Source organism: Leucopleurus acutus, assembly GCF_964270905.1.
Source record: "Leucopleurus acutus genome assembly, chromosome: 16".
NCBI lineage: Eukaryota > Metazoa > Chordata > Mammalia > Artiodactyla > Delphinidae > Leucopleurus > Leucopleurus acutus.
The window spans coordinates 34,980,017-34,995,204 of NC_139158.1; the positions used below are offsets into that span (position 1 = coordinate 34,980,017).

The 15,188-nt window shown below is 56.5% G+C and overlaps 2 protein-coding genes across 6 annotated transcripts in view; one reads left to right on the plus strand and one right to left on the minus strand.

The window, feature by feature from the left end:
• ANKS3 (ankyrin repeat and sterile alpha motif domain containing 3) overlaps nt 1-10,835 on the plus strand; it is a 30,393-nt gene extending 19,558 nt beyond the window's left edge. For 2 of the 4 annotated variants that reach the window (XM_082857008.1, XM_082857010.1), the window contains 11 exons: nt 2,761-2,919; nt 4,647-4,862; nt 5,296-5,405; nt 5,681-5,848; nt 7,991-8,115; nt 8,579-8,720; nt 9,088-9,260; nt 9,571-9,656; nt 10,117-10,200; nt 10,306-10,396; nt 10,471-10,835. In XM_082857008.1, the coding sequence (XP_082713134.1) occupies nt 2,761-2,919; nt 4,647-4,862; nt 5,296-5,405; nt 5,681-5,848; nt 7,991-8,115; nt 8,579-8,720; nt 9,088-9,260; nt 9,571-9,656; nt 10,117-10,200; nt 10,306-10,385 (1,343 nt within the window). In that variant the 3' untranslated portion in view covers nt 10,386-10,396; nt 10,471-10,835. Of the gene's footprint in view, nt 1-2,760; nt 2,920-4,646; nt 4,863-5,295; nt 5,406-5,680; nt 5,849-7,990; nt 8,116-8,578; nt 8,721-9,087; nt 9,261-9,570; nt 9,657-10,116; nt 10,397-10,470 lie in introns of all 4 variants that reach the window. The other 2 variants (XM_082857009.1, XM_082857007.1) reach the window with 2 other exon arrangements.
• A 60-nt stretch (nt 10,836-10,895) lies between these two features.
• Nucleotides 10,896-13,772, minus strand: NUDT16L1 (nudix hydrolase 16 like 1). Of its 2 annotated transcripts, none has more exons than XM_082857012.1 (4): nt 13,593-13,772; nt 13,252-13,512; nt 12,289-12,511; nt 10,896-11,356 (listed from the first exon to the last, which is right to left on the minus strand). In XM_082857012.1, the coding sequence occupies exons 1-3, from the start codon at nt 13,743-13,745 to the stop codon at nt 12,290-12,292; spliced, it is 636 nt and encodes a 211-aa protein (XP_082713138.1). In that variant the 5' UTR covers nt 13,746-13,772; the 3' UTR covers nt 10,896-11,356; nt 12,289. The 2 variants fall into 2 exon arrangements, with proteins under 2 accessions (XP_082713138.1, XP_082713137.1); XM_082857011.1 differs by having other exon boundaries at nt 10,896-11,351; nt 13,593-13,754.
• Nucleotides 13,773-15,188: the final 1,416 nt, after the last annotated feature.

Sequence of the window (15,188 nt, forward strand, 5' to 3'; positions counted from 1 at the left end):
CGTGGCTTTCCTTCTCCAGTGTTTCCTGGCACTTGCTTTTCTGTGTGAACTTGAGCATCAACTTGTCTAGCTCCTTAAAAACAGCGTGCTGATATTTTTGTGACTGTGGCAAATGTACAAATGAACTGCTGTGTTGTTGAGTCGCCCTAGGACCAAGGGACGTCCTTTTGTTCAAGTGTACTTCCGTGTCTTGCAAGAGGGTTTTAAATTTTTCCTCAAATACATTTTGCATATACCTGAAGTTTATTCCTGAGGGTCTGATTTTTGTCATTGCTGTTGTAAACGCATTATCCCTCTTAATGCTGCCATCATAGCCTTGGACGGCTTGTTGTCTGTGCAGAGGAAGGCGACTGCTGTCTGTCCACAGTTCTACCGCCTCCTGCCTTATTGAATTCTTTCATTGTCTGAATTCGTTTTATTTATCTGTTCTCTAGGGTTTTCCAGGTACACTGCCATAAAACCTGCAAATAGAGACAGATTTACTACTTTTTTCCTGATTTTTGTACCTCAGATTTCTTTGCTTTCATCGCACTCACTAATCCCTCTAGTTCCCCGTTGAATGAGGTGAGGTAATGGGCATTCACTTTGGCCCTGATCTTAGCAGAAATGCCACGTTAAGTATGATGCTGGCTTGGGACTTCCCTGGCAGTCCAGTGGTTAAGACTCCACACTTCTACTGCAGGGGGCGCGGGTTCGATTCCTGTTTGGGGAACTAAGAATCCGTGTGCTATGTGGTGCGGCCAAAAAATAAAAAATATAAATGAAAATAAAGAATAAAAAATAAATGTTTTGTTTTAAAAAAGTAAGATGCTGGCTTGCAGAGTAAAGTCTGCATATATGTTATCATGTTAAGAAAGTATTTGTCATTTCCTGTATTCTTGAATGTTTTTATAGGATAAGTGCTGAATTTTGTCAAAGGTGTTTTCAACATCTATGGAGATGATTGTGAATTTTCTCCTTAGATCTATTAACACAGTATATTATGTTAATGAATTTCTTAATAATGAACCAACTTTACATTCTTGGCATAAATCCCACTTGGTGTACTCTTTTCTTAATGTGGTTCTAGATTCTGTTTGCTAATGTTGATTAATTTTGTATGGATATTCATAAGTGATGTTGGTCTGTGATTTTCTTTTGTCTATCTTTATCAGTTATAGGTCTCAATATTATACTTCATAAAAAGAACTGGAAAGTTTCCCTTCTTTTCTGTGCTCTAGAACAATTTATGTAGCATTGGTCCCATGTGGTCTTTTTTTTTTTTTTTTTTGGTGGGGGTGCGTCGGGCCTTAGTTGCGTCACGTGGGATCTGTCATTGCAACACACGGGCTTCTCTCTAGTTGGGGTACGTGGGCTCCAGGGCGTATAGGCTCTGTAGTTTGCAGCACGCAAGTGCGGGTTCAGTAGTTGAGGCGCATGGGCTTAGCTGCCCAGCAGCACATGGGATCTTAGTTCCCTGACCAGGGATCGAACCCGCATCCCCTGCATTGGAAGGCGGATTCTTTACCACTGGACCACCAGGGAAGCCCCCCATGTGGTCTTTGAAGGATTCCCTGTGAAACCATCTGTGCCTGGTCTTTACCCACGTCTCTCTTCTGTGTGGTGTGTTTCCTAGACCCACTAGTCTCTGTGCAGATTCTTGGGGTGAGTTCTGAGTCTCTGCTGGAGCGGGTGCTCGCCTCCTCCCGGGCATCAGGGATGCTGGCGTCTGTGGGGCTCCCTGCCACCTGGGCCATGTTGGGGTGTGGGGTTCGTGTGGTTCTGTCTGTTCTGCCAACTGTACGGGATCAAGGGGCCACGTCAGGAGGTTCAGATTTGTGGAGCCACCTTTTCCTTGGTTCCCCTGCCTGAACAGTTATTTTTTATGACTCCTTCAGCTTCTGCTTGGATAGACCCCAGTCTCCTCCTGGCGGCATGGATCCTGGAGTGTGAGGGAGGGGTCCACTTGGCGTCACTGGCCTGGGCTTGGAAACTGGGCCAGTGACTCTCTTGCTTTTGGGCAGTGGCTGGGCTGCGCCTTCAGTTCATGTCTGAGTGAGCCTCTCCCTTCTTGGCCTCAGGACTGCTTTGTAACAGACACCATCACACAGGGGATACAGTGGTAATGAGGGGCTTCTCTGCATGTCTCCACCCCAGTTCACCAACTCCAAAGTGAGATCTTACCCAATGGGTGCCTTCTACAAATAAACCCCTGAATTTTGTCTTCTAGGTGTAATGAAATATGGAAAACAATGAAAAGCTATAAAATGCTGACAGCTGTGGGCACACTGAGCTCTTCAGCTCAGACGGGTCATAAAACAGCACACAGAGCTGTCATGTGGCACTTGTTTCCTAAGAGATTGTTCAGGTTGAGAATATAAAATGGCTTAAGAAGTTGTGACTGCCGCTGCCATATGTTTATGAAGAGATGGATCTTACTTGTCACCTCAGCTTAGAACAGAATGTATTTCTAACTGTTAACATACTTTCATGTTGTAAAAAATTCTGGAAACTCAGCGAGAGGGATGAGTTGGATCTGCTCACCATACTTAGCAGCTTTACTCCTCCCCCCCCGCCCCCTGCCCCATGTCCCTGTGGCCCATCTGAGCAGTGGACCCGCCCATTGTGGCATTTCTTACAGGTGACATCCTGGGAACACTTTTCTTAATTTAGGAAAAGGAAAAAAGCAATTATGATGATTTTTATTTCAGTTCATTATAAGGATTAGTAAATTAGTCCATCACTGAACATACTGTCTAAATTTTGGTGTTTGACCCACAGAAAAATACGAAGATCTGAGCTCTTCAGATGAATCCTGCCCTGTCCCTCAGAGACAGAGGCCCTGTCGGAAGAAGGGCCTCAGCATCCACGAGGGGCCGCGAGCCTTGGCCAGGCTCACAGCTATTGGACTCGGAGGCAGGATACAGCAGCCTTGCTATGGTTAGTGCCCCATGATCCCGGTGGCTTCGATACCATAGTCTAGGATTCTGTCTGAGAGAACGAGCAACTCTCAGGCTCCTGACGTGGGGGCCGCCTGGGCTGCCGGGTGGGAGCAGCAGCTCAAGGACTCAGAATCCATCACAGGGATGGAGACACATTAGTCAGTGTCTCGCTCTTGGGTTTTGGTTCGTCCTTTGAGTTTCCTTTCTGTTGGTTAAAACTACAAATAGAACATTCTCTCCTGTAGGAGAGAGATAACTGAGCTTGGATCCATTCCTCACGTGGGTGGGTCAGCCCAGCAGGGAGAACGTGACCGTTGAGTCCCCTTCCTGTCTCTGCCGCATCCCCTGGGGAGGACTCTGCCCTCGCACTCTTTTCTCAGGGTGTGGATTTGAGAACTGCCCACCAGACACCTGGTAGGCCAGAACCCTAGACCCTGAGTTTCCAGATGGCCTGAGTTTTTGTCAGACCGTCAGCTCCTGAGTGTTGAGTGCAGTGCTTTTGGGGAGCACAGGCGCTGAGTGCTTGGGGCTTGGGCTTGACGCTGTCTCTCGTGCTGGCCTGAGTGACCAGACTCCAGTGTGGGTCTCACCCATCAGTGGCCAGGCCGCTGGTCTAGCGAGCAGCCCTCAGAACCCCCTCCCAGCCAGGAGACCATGTGAGGACTTGATTCCCTTCTCAGACCCTTGGAAGGGGTCCTGGCACTGGTTGGTAACCAGGCCTGCCTCCTCCCAGCATCCAGGGGGCTGACTGGTGAGCTGGTGCTGAAGGTGAGGACACGGGCATCTGGTCTGGCAGCTGGGAGCTCGGGGCTCTGGGATGAGTAGCAGAGTCTGTTCCTTTGGAGAAGCCCAGGCCACCTGTCCTGCCTGAGCTGTGGCCGGGGCATAGGAAGGAGTGTTCACCAGCCTCTCAGCTCCGGCCTTTCAGGAGATTCTGTTTTTCTTCTTACACTGTGTGAAAGTTTAATTTTCTGTAAGTGCATATATGCTCTTTGCCAAAAGTTAAAAAACATTTTTGAATGATAAATAGCATGTGCTGATGTAAAAAATCTCTAACTTCAGAAAGGTATAAAGAAGAAAATAAGTTACCTGTGGTCCCACCAGCCAGGCTCTTTCATGCAAATACACGTACTTTCTGTGGGGCAGAGGCAGGGGCAAAGGTGGAATTAAACACTGGTTTGTGTTCCGCCTCTTCTTGTTTTCTCGCAGGCAGACATTCAGAGGTTATATAATTCACTGTCGCTGCCGTTAATGTTTAGCCAGGGCCTCTTCAGCTGGATCTTCTTGACTGGGGTTGACTGGCCCCTGTGCTGGAAAGTCGCAGGGGCCATGCAGGCCGGTGTGTGTATGAGAGTAGATGTTTCCAGCTGCGGGAACACCTTGTAGTATAGTTTTCCTTTGGCTCAGGAATTTGTAAATACAGCTTACTGTCTCCTACTTTGTCCTCTTGGCAAAGCAACAGCGTGGCGTGATAGAGAGGCCGCCACTGCCAGGCCTGGCTCCACGTGCACCCGCTGCTGGGCACAAGCCGGTCACTAACCCCTTGGAGCCTGTTTCCTCATTTGCGGACGGCACAGCTCTGTCCAGGTTACCGTGGCGAGTAGAGAATGCTGTCCTGGGGCTCCCCTCGCCGAGATCCCTCTGAGGTGGTGGTTGTGTGTGGAAGGAAGAACTCATCCTTCCTTATGCATGCGTGTGGATTTACATGCCCCATTCTGTCCACAGAACAGGTGCCTCCACGGGGCTACGTCACCTTCAACAGCAGCGATGAGAACCCCCTGGAAGAGGGGGGCCTCTGCTACAGGGACGTCACCTCCCCCATCAATGAGCGGGATGTGGAGAGCAGCAGCAGCAGCAGCCGGGGTACGCACACCCCCCCGCCACCAGTCCAGCTGGGCCGTGGCCCTGTGATGGGTCCATCCGGCAGAGGAGAGGGTGAAGGTTAGAGAAGGTTCTGGCTGTTGTGAGGAGAGTCATAATCTGGCGTGGGGACAGGTGAGGAGACTTCTCACCCAGGGTCTCTGAGCAGGATCTGGGAGTCAGTCCAGACAGACAGGCTTAGTCTCTTGACTGGTAAGTCCTTAGGAAATGTCTTCGTATGTTATGTGCATCGTCCATTCCACAGCTGTTTACCGAGTGTCCTGTGTGCCAAGCACTGGCTAGATGCTTGCATTTATCGGTGAACAGAGCAGACAAACCCTGCCGAGCCTAGAGAGGAAGGGCCTGGCCTGGCAGTCGGCGTGAAGCAGAAGCAAACAGTGAACGATTGGAGGGGCCGGGGAGCGCTGTGGCTGAAGCCGCTCGGGGACAGGGCTCTGGGGAGTCGCCATGGGCGAGGCCTGTGGTCAGGCGTCCTCGTCTTCGCCATTGTCAGAAGAGCACGCCTTCTGTGCCCACCTCGGGGCCGCGCGGAGCAGCAGCAGCAGTGAGGGCCTGGCCCGGGCCCCGGAACTCAGCAGCGAGGCCTCCCTGGAGAGCAACGAGGTGACCCTCCCCCCCTCCTCCCCCTCCCCCGGCGTCGTGGGGGCTGCCTAGCAGTTCACTTGAGGTGAGCGTGTCCATGCAGTGCCACGGGGGCCGCCACCGGGGAGGCCTCTGGCAGGCGGGGGAGTTATGGGAAGTTTCAGACCTTCCCTACCGTGAGGGGAGCGTGCAGAGGAAGCCGCATACACTGGCGGTGGGGCAGGGAGCAGAGCTTGGATGCAGCATGTCAGCTGCCAGCCCCCGCAGTTGCTTTAAACACACACCTCTCACCACAGGATTCGGATCATGCGCGGAAAAGCTCGGTTCGCAAACAAACTAAAAGCTACGTGAAGACCAAGAATCGTTACAGCAGCAGCGACAGCCAGTGGCCTCCTGGCACCGGGACTTCCTGTGCCCCAAGATTGATCCCCCAGACTGACAGGTCCCCCTACTCAGGACCCCAGGTAAGACCGTGGGGCTTCTTGTGATTTGTGAGGCAGTTATTTGTACTTCCCATGGGGCTGGCACTGTTGAGAGAAAAGAGTGGGGTGGTTTTCTCCACACGACCTAGAAAGCTACCCGGGCTGAGAGGATTCCTAATGGTGAGAGGAGCCAGTTGCCGGGCTTCTGTTCATTCCTTTCCATGGAGGGATCCGTCTGTCCCCCTGGTTTCCATGCTCAGCTCAGCCTCCCTGAGCCTGGGGAGGAGAAACACAGGACCAGCATCACAGAACTGCTTTCAGGTGACAGTGACAAGCTGCATGGGAAGCAGAGGCAAAGTGGCACTTAGTCGGGACTTAATGAGAACTTAATTGCTGCCTTTCTCATCGTGGCTGCTCTGATTGGGCAGTTTGTCCAGGATTACAGGTACAACAGCGGCGCCACTGCCTAGTGTGTTCTCCCACCCTCTGCGGGCATAAGTGGTACAGAGGTGGAAGAGAGGTCAGCATTTGCCATTTATTAAAGTCACAGCTCTGCTCTTCACTAAAAGCCTGTGATTTTGCTGGTTTCTCCTCGCAGCCCCTCTGGCGAGCTTTCTCCAGCGCCTGTGTTCCCAGGCTCGGTGAGCAGCTGACCTCTCCATACCTTAAACACATGCCGATTGGAGCCTTTAAATCAGCTTCTTTAAATATGTTCCAAGATTTGGTGTATGTGCTTGGCAGAGGAGCCGGTGGGGCGAAGCTACCTGCTTCTGGGTCGGGGTTTCCTACGTAGCAGAGCAGCTCCGTCACTGCCATCTCCTGAAAGTCAGCCCTCGACACAGGGTTTGTAAAACAGAAACAAAGAAAGGAATAAAATATGTTCCAAGAGCTAAAGGAAACCATGTCTAAATACAGAATATCAATAAAGTGATAGAAATAAAAATGAACCAAATAGAAATTCTGGAACTGAAAGTACAATAACTGAGATGAAAATTTTACTAGAGGGGCTCAACAGCAGGTTTGAGCACACAGAAGAGAGAACCAGAAGACTTAACATAGATCACTTGAGGTTATCCAATCCGATAAAGAAGAATGAGGAAAAATGAACAGAAACCTGTGAGACACCAGCAAGTGTAACAGCGTGCACGTAATGGTGTTCCTGGGGAGGAGGGAGGGAAAAGTAGAAAAAATGTTTTAAAATAGCCAAATCTTATCACGGGAAATGAAAAGACTGCTGTCCACTGCACAGTCCGTGGGGCCAAGGCAGAAGAAATCCTGGAGAAACATCTAAAGGTGCGAGAATGCAAGTTAAGAAAAAATAATCTCTCAGATACTGGAAATTTTGATTTGGGGATCCAAGAACACGTCGATCTGGGGATCAAACTACCAGGCATTGGTACCTACAGCCTGGACCTCTACGTGGTGCTGGGGAGGCCAGGTTTCAGCATCGCAGGCAAGAAGTGCAGGGCAGGCTGCATTGTGACCAAACACAGAATTAGCGAAGAGGAGGCCCGGCACTGGTCCCATGGGATCATCCTTCCTGGCAAATAAATTCCCATTTCTATCCAAAAGGCCAAAAAAAAAGTTTTCAGTGGAAAAAAAAAAAGCCAAATCTTCTCAGATTTGATCAAAAAATGAATCTGCACATCCAAGAAGCTGAATGAGCTCTAAGTTTGTTAAATTCAGAGCCACACCTGGACACATCACAATCAGAGTGTCACTAAACAAAGAATCTTGGAGCAAGAGACAAGTGACTCAGCACGTACAACGGGATCTCCAGACAATTAACAGCGTATTTCTCATCAGAAACCACAGGGACCAGAAGACATGGACAACATGTTAACCAACAGTGCGGCGTCCAGCAAAGACTGTCCCCCAGAGTGAAGGAAAAATGAAGAGTCCCGGGTCAGCAGAGACCGAGAGGAGCTGCTGCCGCAGACCTGCCACAGGGTGTGCTTGCTGCTGCAGTGAAGACACTGGTCCAGAGACGCCCTGCCTGCCCTGCCTGAGGACACACAGGGGGCAGCCCAGGCTCTCTGCCGAACTTGGGAGTCAGCAGAGCTCAGGACAGGCCAGGTGCTCAGCAGGAGAAAGGCAGCTCTGTGTGCAGCACAGGCCTTTTCCTGCCCCCACGTCTTCGTGGCCTGCCTGTCTTCTGACCTGCCCTGGCTCCTCACCCTCTAGGACCTCGCCACACTGCTGGAGCAGATTGGCTGCCTCAAATACCTGCAGGTGTTCGAGGAGCAGGACGTGGACCTCCGCATCTTTTTGACCCTCACTGAGAGCGACCTGAAGGAAATCGGCATCACGTGAGTCCCAAGGCCTCTGGCTACGATGCCCAGGAACCAGCTGAGGTGCAGCTCCCAGCATTTGGGTGGAGACCCTTCCTGTCCAGTGGCCAGCTTTCTCCCTGCTGTCAGCTGTCCACTTCTGCAGCTGCTCCCAGCTCAGGTGCAGGCAGCCTGGGTCCCGAGGCCCCGAGCTGGCCCAGCAGACACTGCTATGCTCAGGGCACCCTGACATTTTCCACTGTCCACCTTTGAGAGCAGCCCCAGCAGCCCCAGCTCCCTGTCTAGTGAAAGCAGCAGCCAGGCAGGGTGGGAAGGTCACGACTCCTTACGATGCTTTCTGTCTTCTGTCCCAGGATCCTGGGGGCTACTCTCCCCCTTCAAAGCTGGGATCTTTCTAGCAGACAGTCTTGGTAGAAGGACGGCCCACGGAACCTCCACATAGAGCAGGTGCTGATCCGTGTCCTCTCACTCCCTGCTGTAGGTTGTTTGGGCCCAAGAGAAAGATGACCTCTGCCATCGCCCGCTGGCACAGCAGCGCCCGCCCCCCCAGTGATGCCTTGGAGCTGGCCTACGCCGACCGGCTTGAAGCCGAGATGCAGGAGCTTGCCATCCAGCTGCACAAAGTAAGTAGAGAGCTGGGGCAGGGGACGTGCAGAGGACACAGAGTGGAGACAGATGCCCAGAATCAGCGGAGAGCAACAGCCAGGGCGGGTGACAGGACAGGGAGGCCAGGAAGCATCATGGCTTGGATGCAGTGGGGCGCACAGGTGGGCACAGGAGGGAGAAAGGGTGTCAGCAGCGCACACCACAGGGCTTGCAGGAAGGGGCCCAGGCCGGGGGGGCTCCAAGGTGGAGACAGGTCCCCCCAGGCCAGGAGAGGAGGAGGCAGTCTGACGGCGGAGATGGAACCTGGGGTGGGGGAACCCTGCCCGAGTGGTCATTCCCCACCCCCGAACCAGCCTGCTGCACCTGCTGCCTCTCCCGCTGCAGCGCTGTGAGGAGGTGGAGGCCATGCGGGGCCTGGTGTCACAGGAACAGGAGCTGCGGGCCGTGGTGGAAAGCTGCCTCCTGGAACAGGACGGCGCCCGCAAGGACGTCCATGCACAGTTGCAGGAGACCTGGGCCCTGGCCCGGGACGCTGCGCTTGTCCTGGACCAGCTGCAGTAAGTGGGTGTCCGAGCTGCCCCCGGGCCAGGGCCAGGCCAAGTCACTGTTTCCTCCAGATTCTTCCAAGAATGGGTTGTTTTCAGGGCCTCCTGGAGTCACCGCCACCCCAGTTTCATCTGGCTGTCCCTCCTTGCAGGGCAGACCAGGCAGCAGAGGGGCCCCATGTGGGTCTTTTCTCTGCCCGGGCTGCACAGGCACAGGCTGGCAGGGCGCACAGGGCAGAGCCCCGCCTCACACTCTGGGAGAAGGGTGTCTGCGATCGCCTGGCCTCTCCCCTCACCAGCGATTGGTTCTCGTGTCCGGCAGAGCCTGTCAAGCTGAGCTGTCCGCCCGAGTGCAGCAGGATGAATCCCCGCTCGAGGCCATGTTGGGCCCAGGCCTCCCCACAGCTGGTAAGGAGAGCAGTGTCCTGGACCCAGAACAGGTAGACAGAGGGCAGGGACACCTCCCCAGGCTGGGTTTTACCACTTGTCTCAGTGCAGTTATCACACTGACACCACCCCACCCCAGATTCTCTCACGTGCCCAAGCCCATGTCCTCACTGTCCCTCCAGGTGGCCTTTGGGCCATGGCTGCCTCCACTGTCCAAGACCTCAAGTGACTTCTACAGCCCCTGGCTGGGCCCCCCCAGGGCATAGCCCAGTAGGCAGGGGCCCTCACACACATTCCTGGGGCTGAGCCCTGACCGGCCGTCAGCGCTTTGCTCCACAAGTGGGAGGAGAACACTCTGATATAATGAGGGGGACGTATGGCACCAAAGGGGAGGGGGCGTCCCTTGGTCGCAGTGGCTCAGGATGGAAAGGCAGGGCCCGTGAGCACAGACCCCAGGCCTACTCAGCTCTCTGCCCTGCAGACTCCAAAGGCTGGCAGGCCGCCTTGCAGGCCCTGAGCCTCCCTCAGCTGTCGGGAGCCCTGGAGGATCGAGTCCGGGAGATGGGTGAGTCCAGGGGGCCGGACAGCCCACCAGCCCTCAAGGTCATCCATTCCTGTGTCCTCGAGCCCTCCAGACTACGAAGCAGTAACTGTCTGCCCCCGTTCTCAGGGCGAGTGCTGTGCTTAGTGACCCAGAGCCTGGAGAAGCTGCAAGTGCTGAACGGCAAGGAGAACTGGCGGGAGCCTTAGCCAGGGGGACGGTGAGTGTCTGTTCGTCCAGGACCTCGGCCCCAAGAGCAGGGCAGCTGTGCAGCCGAGCGAGCGCCCCCCTCAGTCTTCCCTTTCCCTTCTCAGAATCTGACGTGGGGTGACTGATCCACCCTGAAGCTGTGTGCCCAGAGGACAGGAGGCCAGCGAGCGGGCAGCTGCAGTGGCCAGGGCCAGAGGATCGGGCCCCAGGAGCAGCTGGCAGACAGGACGGGGCTGTGGCCGGTGCGAGGGCAGCAAGGCCCGCACTGAGGCAAGACGAGGGTCTGTTATCCAGACCGGGAGTGGGGCCCAGAGCAGGCAGGGCCTTGGGGAGAGCGTGTCCCCACACACCACAGGCGCCACACTGAGGTTCGCCCAGACAGGTGAGGACTGGGGCGGGGTGCCTGGGCAGCATATGTCATTTGCTGGAAAATAAAGTTTAAGATTGGCTGGTGAGGGGTTCAGTTCTGGTCCCACGGCCTGAGGTACTGGCTGATAAACCACAGTAAGAGGAAAGCTGTGCCAGGGCCCTCGCCCAGAGCACCATGCTCAGGGCAGGACCAACTGGGTGATCCCTGCTGCCCCATCCCTCTGTTGTCTGTAGCTAGGGCCACCTTTGCATCAGAACCCCCATGATTCTACAAAGCTACCTGGAGAGCGAAGCAGGCCCCAGAAATAAGAGAGGAGCAAGTACAGGTGTTTTATTTACAGAGCAGAGTGTCCTTGCCCACATGTGCCAGCCACTTCGTCGAGGCTCTAAGATGGGACACCCAGGCTGGGCCGGGAGCATTGCTTTCCTTACCAGGCCAGCGCTGTGGAAACTGTGAGCTTCACTGAGGAGTCTTTCCAGACGTAGGGCCATAGGAGACCGCCAGTGGTGACCTTCCTGTCCTGTGGTGGCTCTCCTGCTGTCATTGTGCACGCTTGGCCAGTGCTGCCAGACTGCTTCCTGGAGGTGCCTGCAGGCTGTGCTGGGAACAGAGAGGGGAGGCTCTCAAAGGAAGCAGCAGTGGGCTCAGCCCAGGTGCCACCAGAGCCACCAGGATCAGGGAGAGGCATCACACTGTCAGTCTCAGTGAAGAAACCACCAGACCAGGCCCATGGCCCAGAAGAGTCCATGGCTGGCAGTGCCACAGTCAACACGGGGAGGTGGCTGGCACCCCCACCTGGGAGGGGAGGCCTGCATCAGCTCCACCTGAATGGTACCCAGAGCCCCGCTCTTATGCCCGGCCCCTGCCCTCAGGTCCCTGGGTGGCGGGGAAGGGGACACCCTCGTGCATCCACCCCTAGGCCTGTAGCCAGGACTGAAGAACACACAAAACAGCGGAGGCACAACTTTACTGTCCTTTCTCCAGCAGCTCCCTGTACACCTGGGCCCCACAGCCCTGACTGTTCGCAGGGACAGGGCCCAAGACAGAGCAGGTAAAGCTGCTTTGAAAACTCACCACAAATAAAGCTAACAACCAAAATTAACAACATAATCTCCTATCCTGGGCTGGCGTTTCTCCAGACCCTGGGGCTGGCTCGGGGCAGGACGCAGGATGGAGTCAACCCAAAGTTGGCCTCCACAAGAACAAAACTGCCACGAGAACAAAGCAACTTTTCCAGGGTCCAAGTGCATGTGCACTTATCCACTGAGGCCATCAGGAAACACCTGGGGCTCCACCAGCCCACGACACGCACGCAGAGAGCTCGTTTTAGAGTGGGTGCACCCAGGCCACCACCCAGTAACTGCTCTGGGCAGTGGAGAAGAGGAGGTGCCCACTCCCCAACACAGTCGGAATGGGTCAAGCACAGAACATGCTAGAAGACACACTCCCACAATGAGGCTGGAGGGCCCAGCCTCAGCCCACGGGTACAGAGCGCCAGGGGGAGGGCGACAGACACAAGGCACAGGAGCAACCTCAGGAGGAAGATGGGAGCAGCTTCTCTAGGGCCTTCTTCTGCTTTTCTGTGGCCGCAGCCAAAGCTTCAGCCAGCTTTTCCTCGGGCATCATGTTGAGCACCTTGAGAGCAAAGAGGAGCTGGTACTTGGCTGTGCTGATGAAAGCGTTGCTCAGGAAGTTGGGAAAGCCACCGACTCGGTCCTTCTGGGTGTACAGTGGGACGCGCACGAGCCCCAGCACCTGCATGGAGAGGAGACCAGGATTGGGACCAGGCCCCCACACGGATGGCATGGCCTTGGCAGGAGGGGCTTGTGAGCAGCTAGGCCACGGGAAGGACAGCCAGGTTGCCAAGGACATAATGGGAGACCCAGGTAGGGTTGGGTGAGGTAGAAGCCAGCCAGCTCCCTTGGTGCGGTGCAGCCCCTCTCTTCCCCAAGCAAGTTTCAAGGCCATCCCCATGCACATCCCACTCTCAAGTCCCAGCCCTCAACCACTAGCAGGAAGCCCCACAGTCCACACCCCCATGCTCCCTCTTTCACCTGGTGAATCCCAAACACCCCAAGTGCCACTCCCAGTCTTCCAGACTATAAAACCCAGAAGTAGAGCCTTCATCCCTCACACCATGAGATTCCGGCACAAGAACCCAGACCTACAAGATCCCCTTTTTACTCTGCAGTTTCACACCTCCCGGAGCAGGCACCGCCCCTTCCCATCCTCCCACCGATCCCACTCCCCACTCCCAGGATTGGCAATGGCAGGCAGCAAGGCAGATGGAACACAGCCCCGAGGGAGCCCCAGCCCCGGCCCCCCTCCCACCCTACCCGACCCCTGGTCCCTCTCCCCACCCCGAAGCTGGAGACAGCGACACCCTCCCAAACTGTCCAGGGGACCCTCAGGGGGACGTGTTACCCATCGGTGCCTTCCGCGGGGCCAGAGCCAAACCCCGGGGCGGGGGGCGGGGCCCGAGCAGCGGCCCCCACCTCCAGGCCGTGATCCCGCGAGTGCACCGCGCTGATCTCCACAGCATGCAGCTGCTCCAGCGTCAGCTGCCGCGCGTACAGGTGCGCCACGACGCGGTGCGGGCCCTCGGTCAGGTGCGAGCTCAAGTAGTCGGCCTCCGTGAGGCGCAGGCAGCCCAGGCCCAGGCCCAGCACCCGATTCAGTCCGTCCTCCAGCGACCAGAAGCGCCGGTCCACGAAGCCCCCGGGGAAGCCCAGCAGTCCGTCGAAGCGCATCTGCATCTGCAAGGGAGCGCCGGGTCACGGGCGCAGGTCCGAGTGGCGTCCCGTACCCGCCCGCCCGCGTCCTCCCGCGTCCTCACCAGCACCGAGAAGCGCATGGGGATGCGGCCGAAGAGTTGCCCGGGGTTTGCGGCGTACAGCATGGCATGGCACGAGTGGCTCCAGCCCGGCCCCAGACGCATCGCCTCCACCCGGCTGATCTGCTTCAGCTCCGGAACCGCCGCCGCCGACATCTTGGCACTACCCACCGCGACCCGTGCACCGCCCTTACGTGCATGCGCGGGCCCGCCCCCGCCGCGCCCGAGCAATCCGCGGACAGCCGCGCCCCTGGGCCCCGCCCCTCCGCCAATCGCTGACGCGCACCAGGGCAGAGCCCGTCACGGCTCTCCGACGCTCCGTTGCGGGGCGGAAGGGGCGGGCACAAAGGGAATGGCTGCGGGCGCCCCAGCCGTCACCCAATAGCCGCGCACCCCGAGCGGGCCCCGCCCACGGCCCTCGAAAACCACAGAGCCCAGGATGCAACGCGACAGCCGAGCTCGCAGGAGTGGGGCGTGGACTTCGGGTCCTCGGGCGCGCGGCGCTTGCGGGGTGGGGGCGGTGCTTGCGGAGTCAGGGTTCAGACTACCCGCCCCGAAGAGGGCAGGAGAAGCCCCAGCGATCTCTTTGCCCTCGGCCCTCCCCCAGCGCCTGCCTGGGAGCACCGCCCCGCGGGCTTCCCACCGCCAGCTCCAGGTCTGGCCGGCTCCAGCTTCTGGACGCGAGGGCGCCTCCTGCTTCCCCCAAGGGGCTCAGCTGAGCCCTGGGATCAGAGGACACAACTCTCCCCTGCACGCACGCCAGCCCCATCGTTCTGCAGCCGGCTAAGCACTGGAATCCAAGGTCACTGCTGGTCTGCCTGACTAGAAGAGCAGGAAAGCAGAGTCTGGCAAAGCTCCAACTGCCCTCACAGTACAAGTCCACACCCAGCACTGAACTGGGTGCATGGTGAGGAGTTCTGGGACTCCCTAAGCCCAGCCTGCTGGGGCAGAAGTGATTTAAATCCCGGGGCAGGGAGCTTCCCAGCCCAGCGCACCAAGTACCCTGCCTGTCAGACACCATAGCCAGGTACTGTTGGAGGAAATAAGGTCTCCCCCACTTTATTCCGAGGAGGAACCTGGGGCTTAGATGAATGGGACTTGCCTGAGGGCACCCAGCAGTTTGTGAGAGCCAGGATCCCACCCAAGATTCCCACTGCCTCCTACCCAGTGTACACAACAGAAAACCGTGAAGCTTCAGCAAAAGGGGGCCCGAGTTACTTACCAGGTGTCTGTACTGGAGAAGGAAGTTGCTAGGGCTCGGAAGCGTCAGAAACAGCCATCAGAGGGACAGTAGCGGGGCTCCCCTGGATCCTCTGGTGCCACTCGCTCCACCAGCTGGCCCAAGCTCCATTTTTCTCCCACAGTGGACATGGATTTGCTGAGGGAAGGCACCACAGCCTGTGCTCACAGGATGGGTGCCATGGCACAGCCTCAGGAAAGCCATGCAGCCGAGGGCAAGTTCTGTGCCCTGACCGGGGCTGAGAAGGAGAGGGGCAGAGGGCAGGCGAGGGTTGGCAGGATTCGCCAGAAACTCATTCACGTTGGGTCCTCGGTGGTGTTCTGTCAGACGTGGGGAGTAAGGACCCAAAGAGAGAGGCT

What these genes read in the sequence shown, in the direction of transcription:
- NUDT16L1 (XM_082857012.1), bottom strand. Translation starts at nt 13,745, where the DNA reads ATGTCGGCGGCGGCGGTTCCGGAGCTGAAGCAGATCAGCCGGGTGGAG. An exon ending in CCATGCGCTTCTCGGTGCTG is followed by an intron (nt 13,513 to 13,592) that starts GTGAGGACGCGG and finishes GCTCCCTTGCAG; the next exon opens with ATGCAGATGCGCTTCGACGG. An exon ending in CGCGGGATCACGGCCTGGAG is followed by an intron (nt 12,512 to 13,251) that starts GTGGGGGCCGCT and finishes CTCTCCATGCAG; the next exon opens with GTGCTGGGGCTCGTGCGCGT.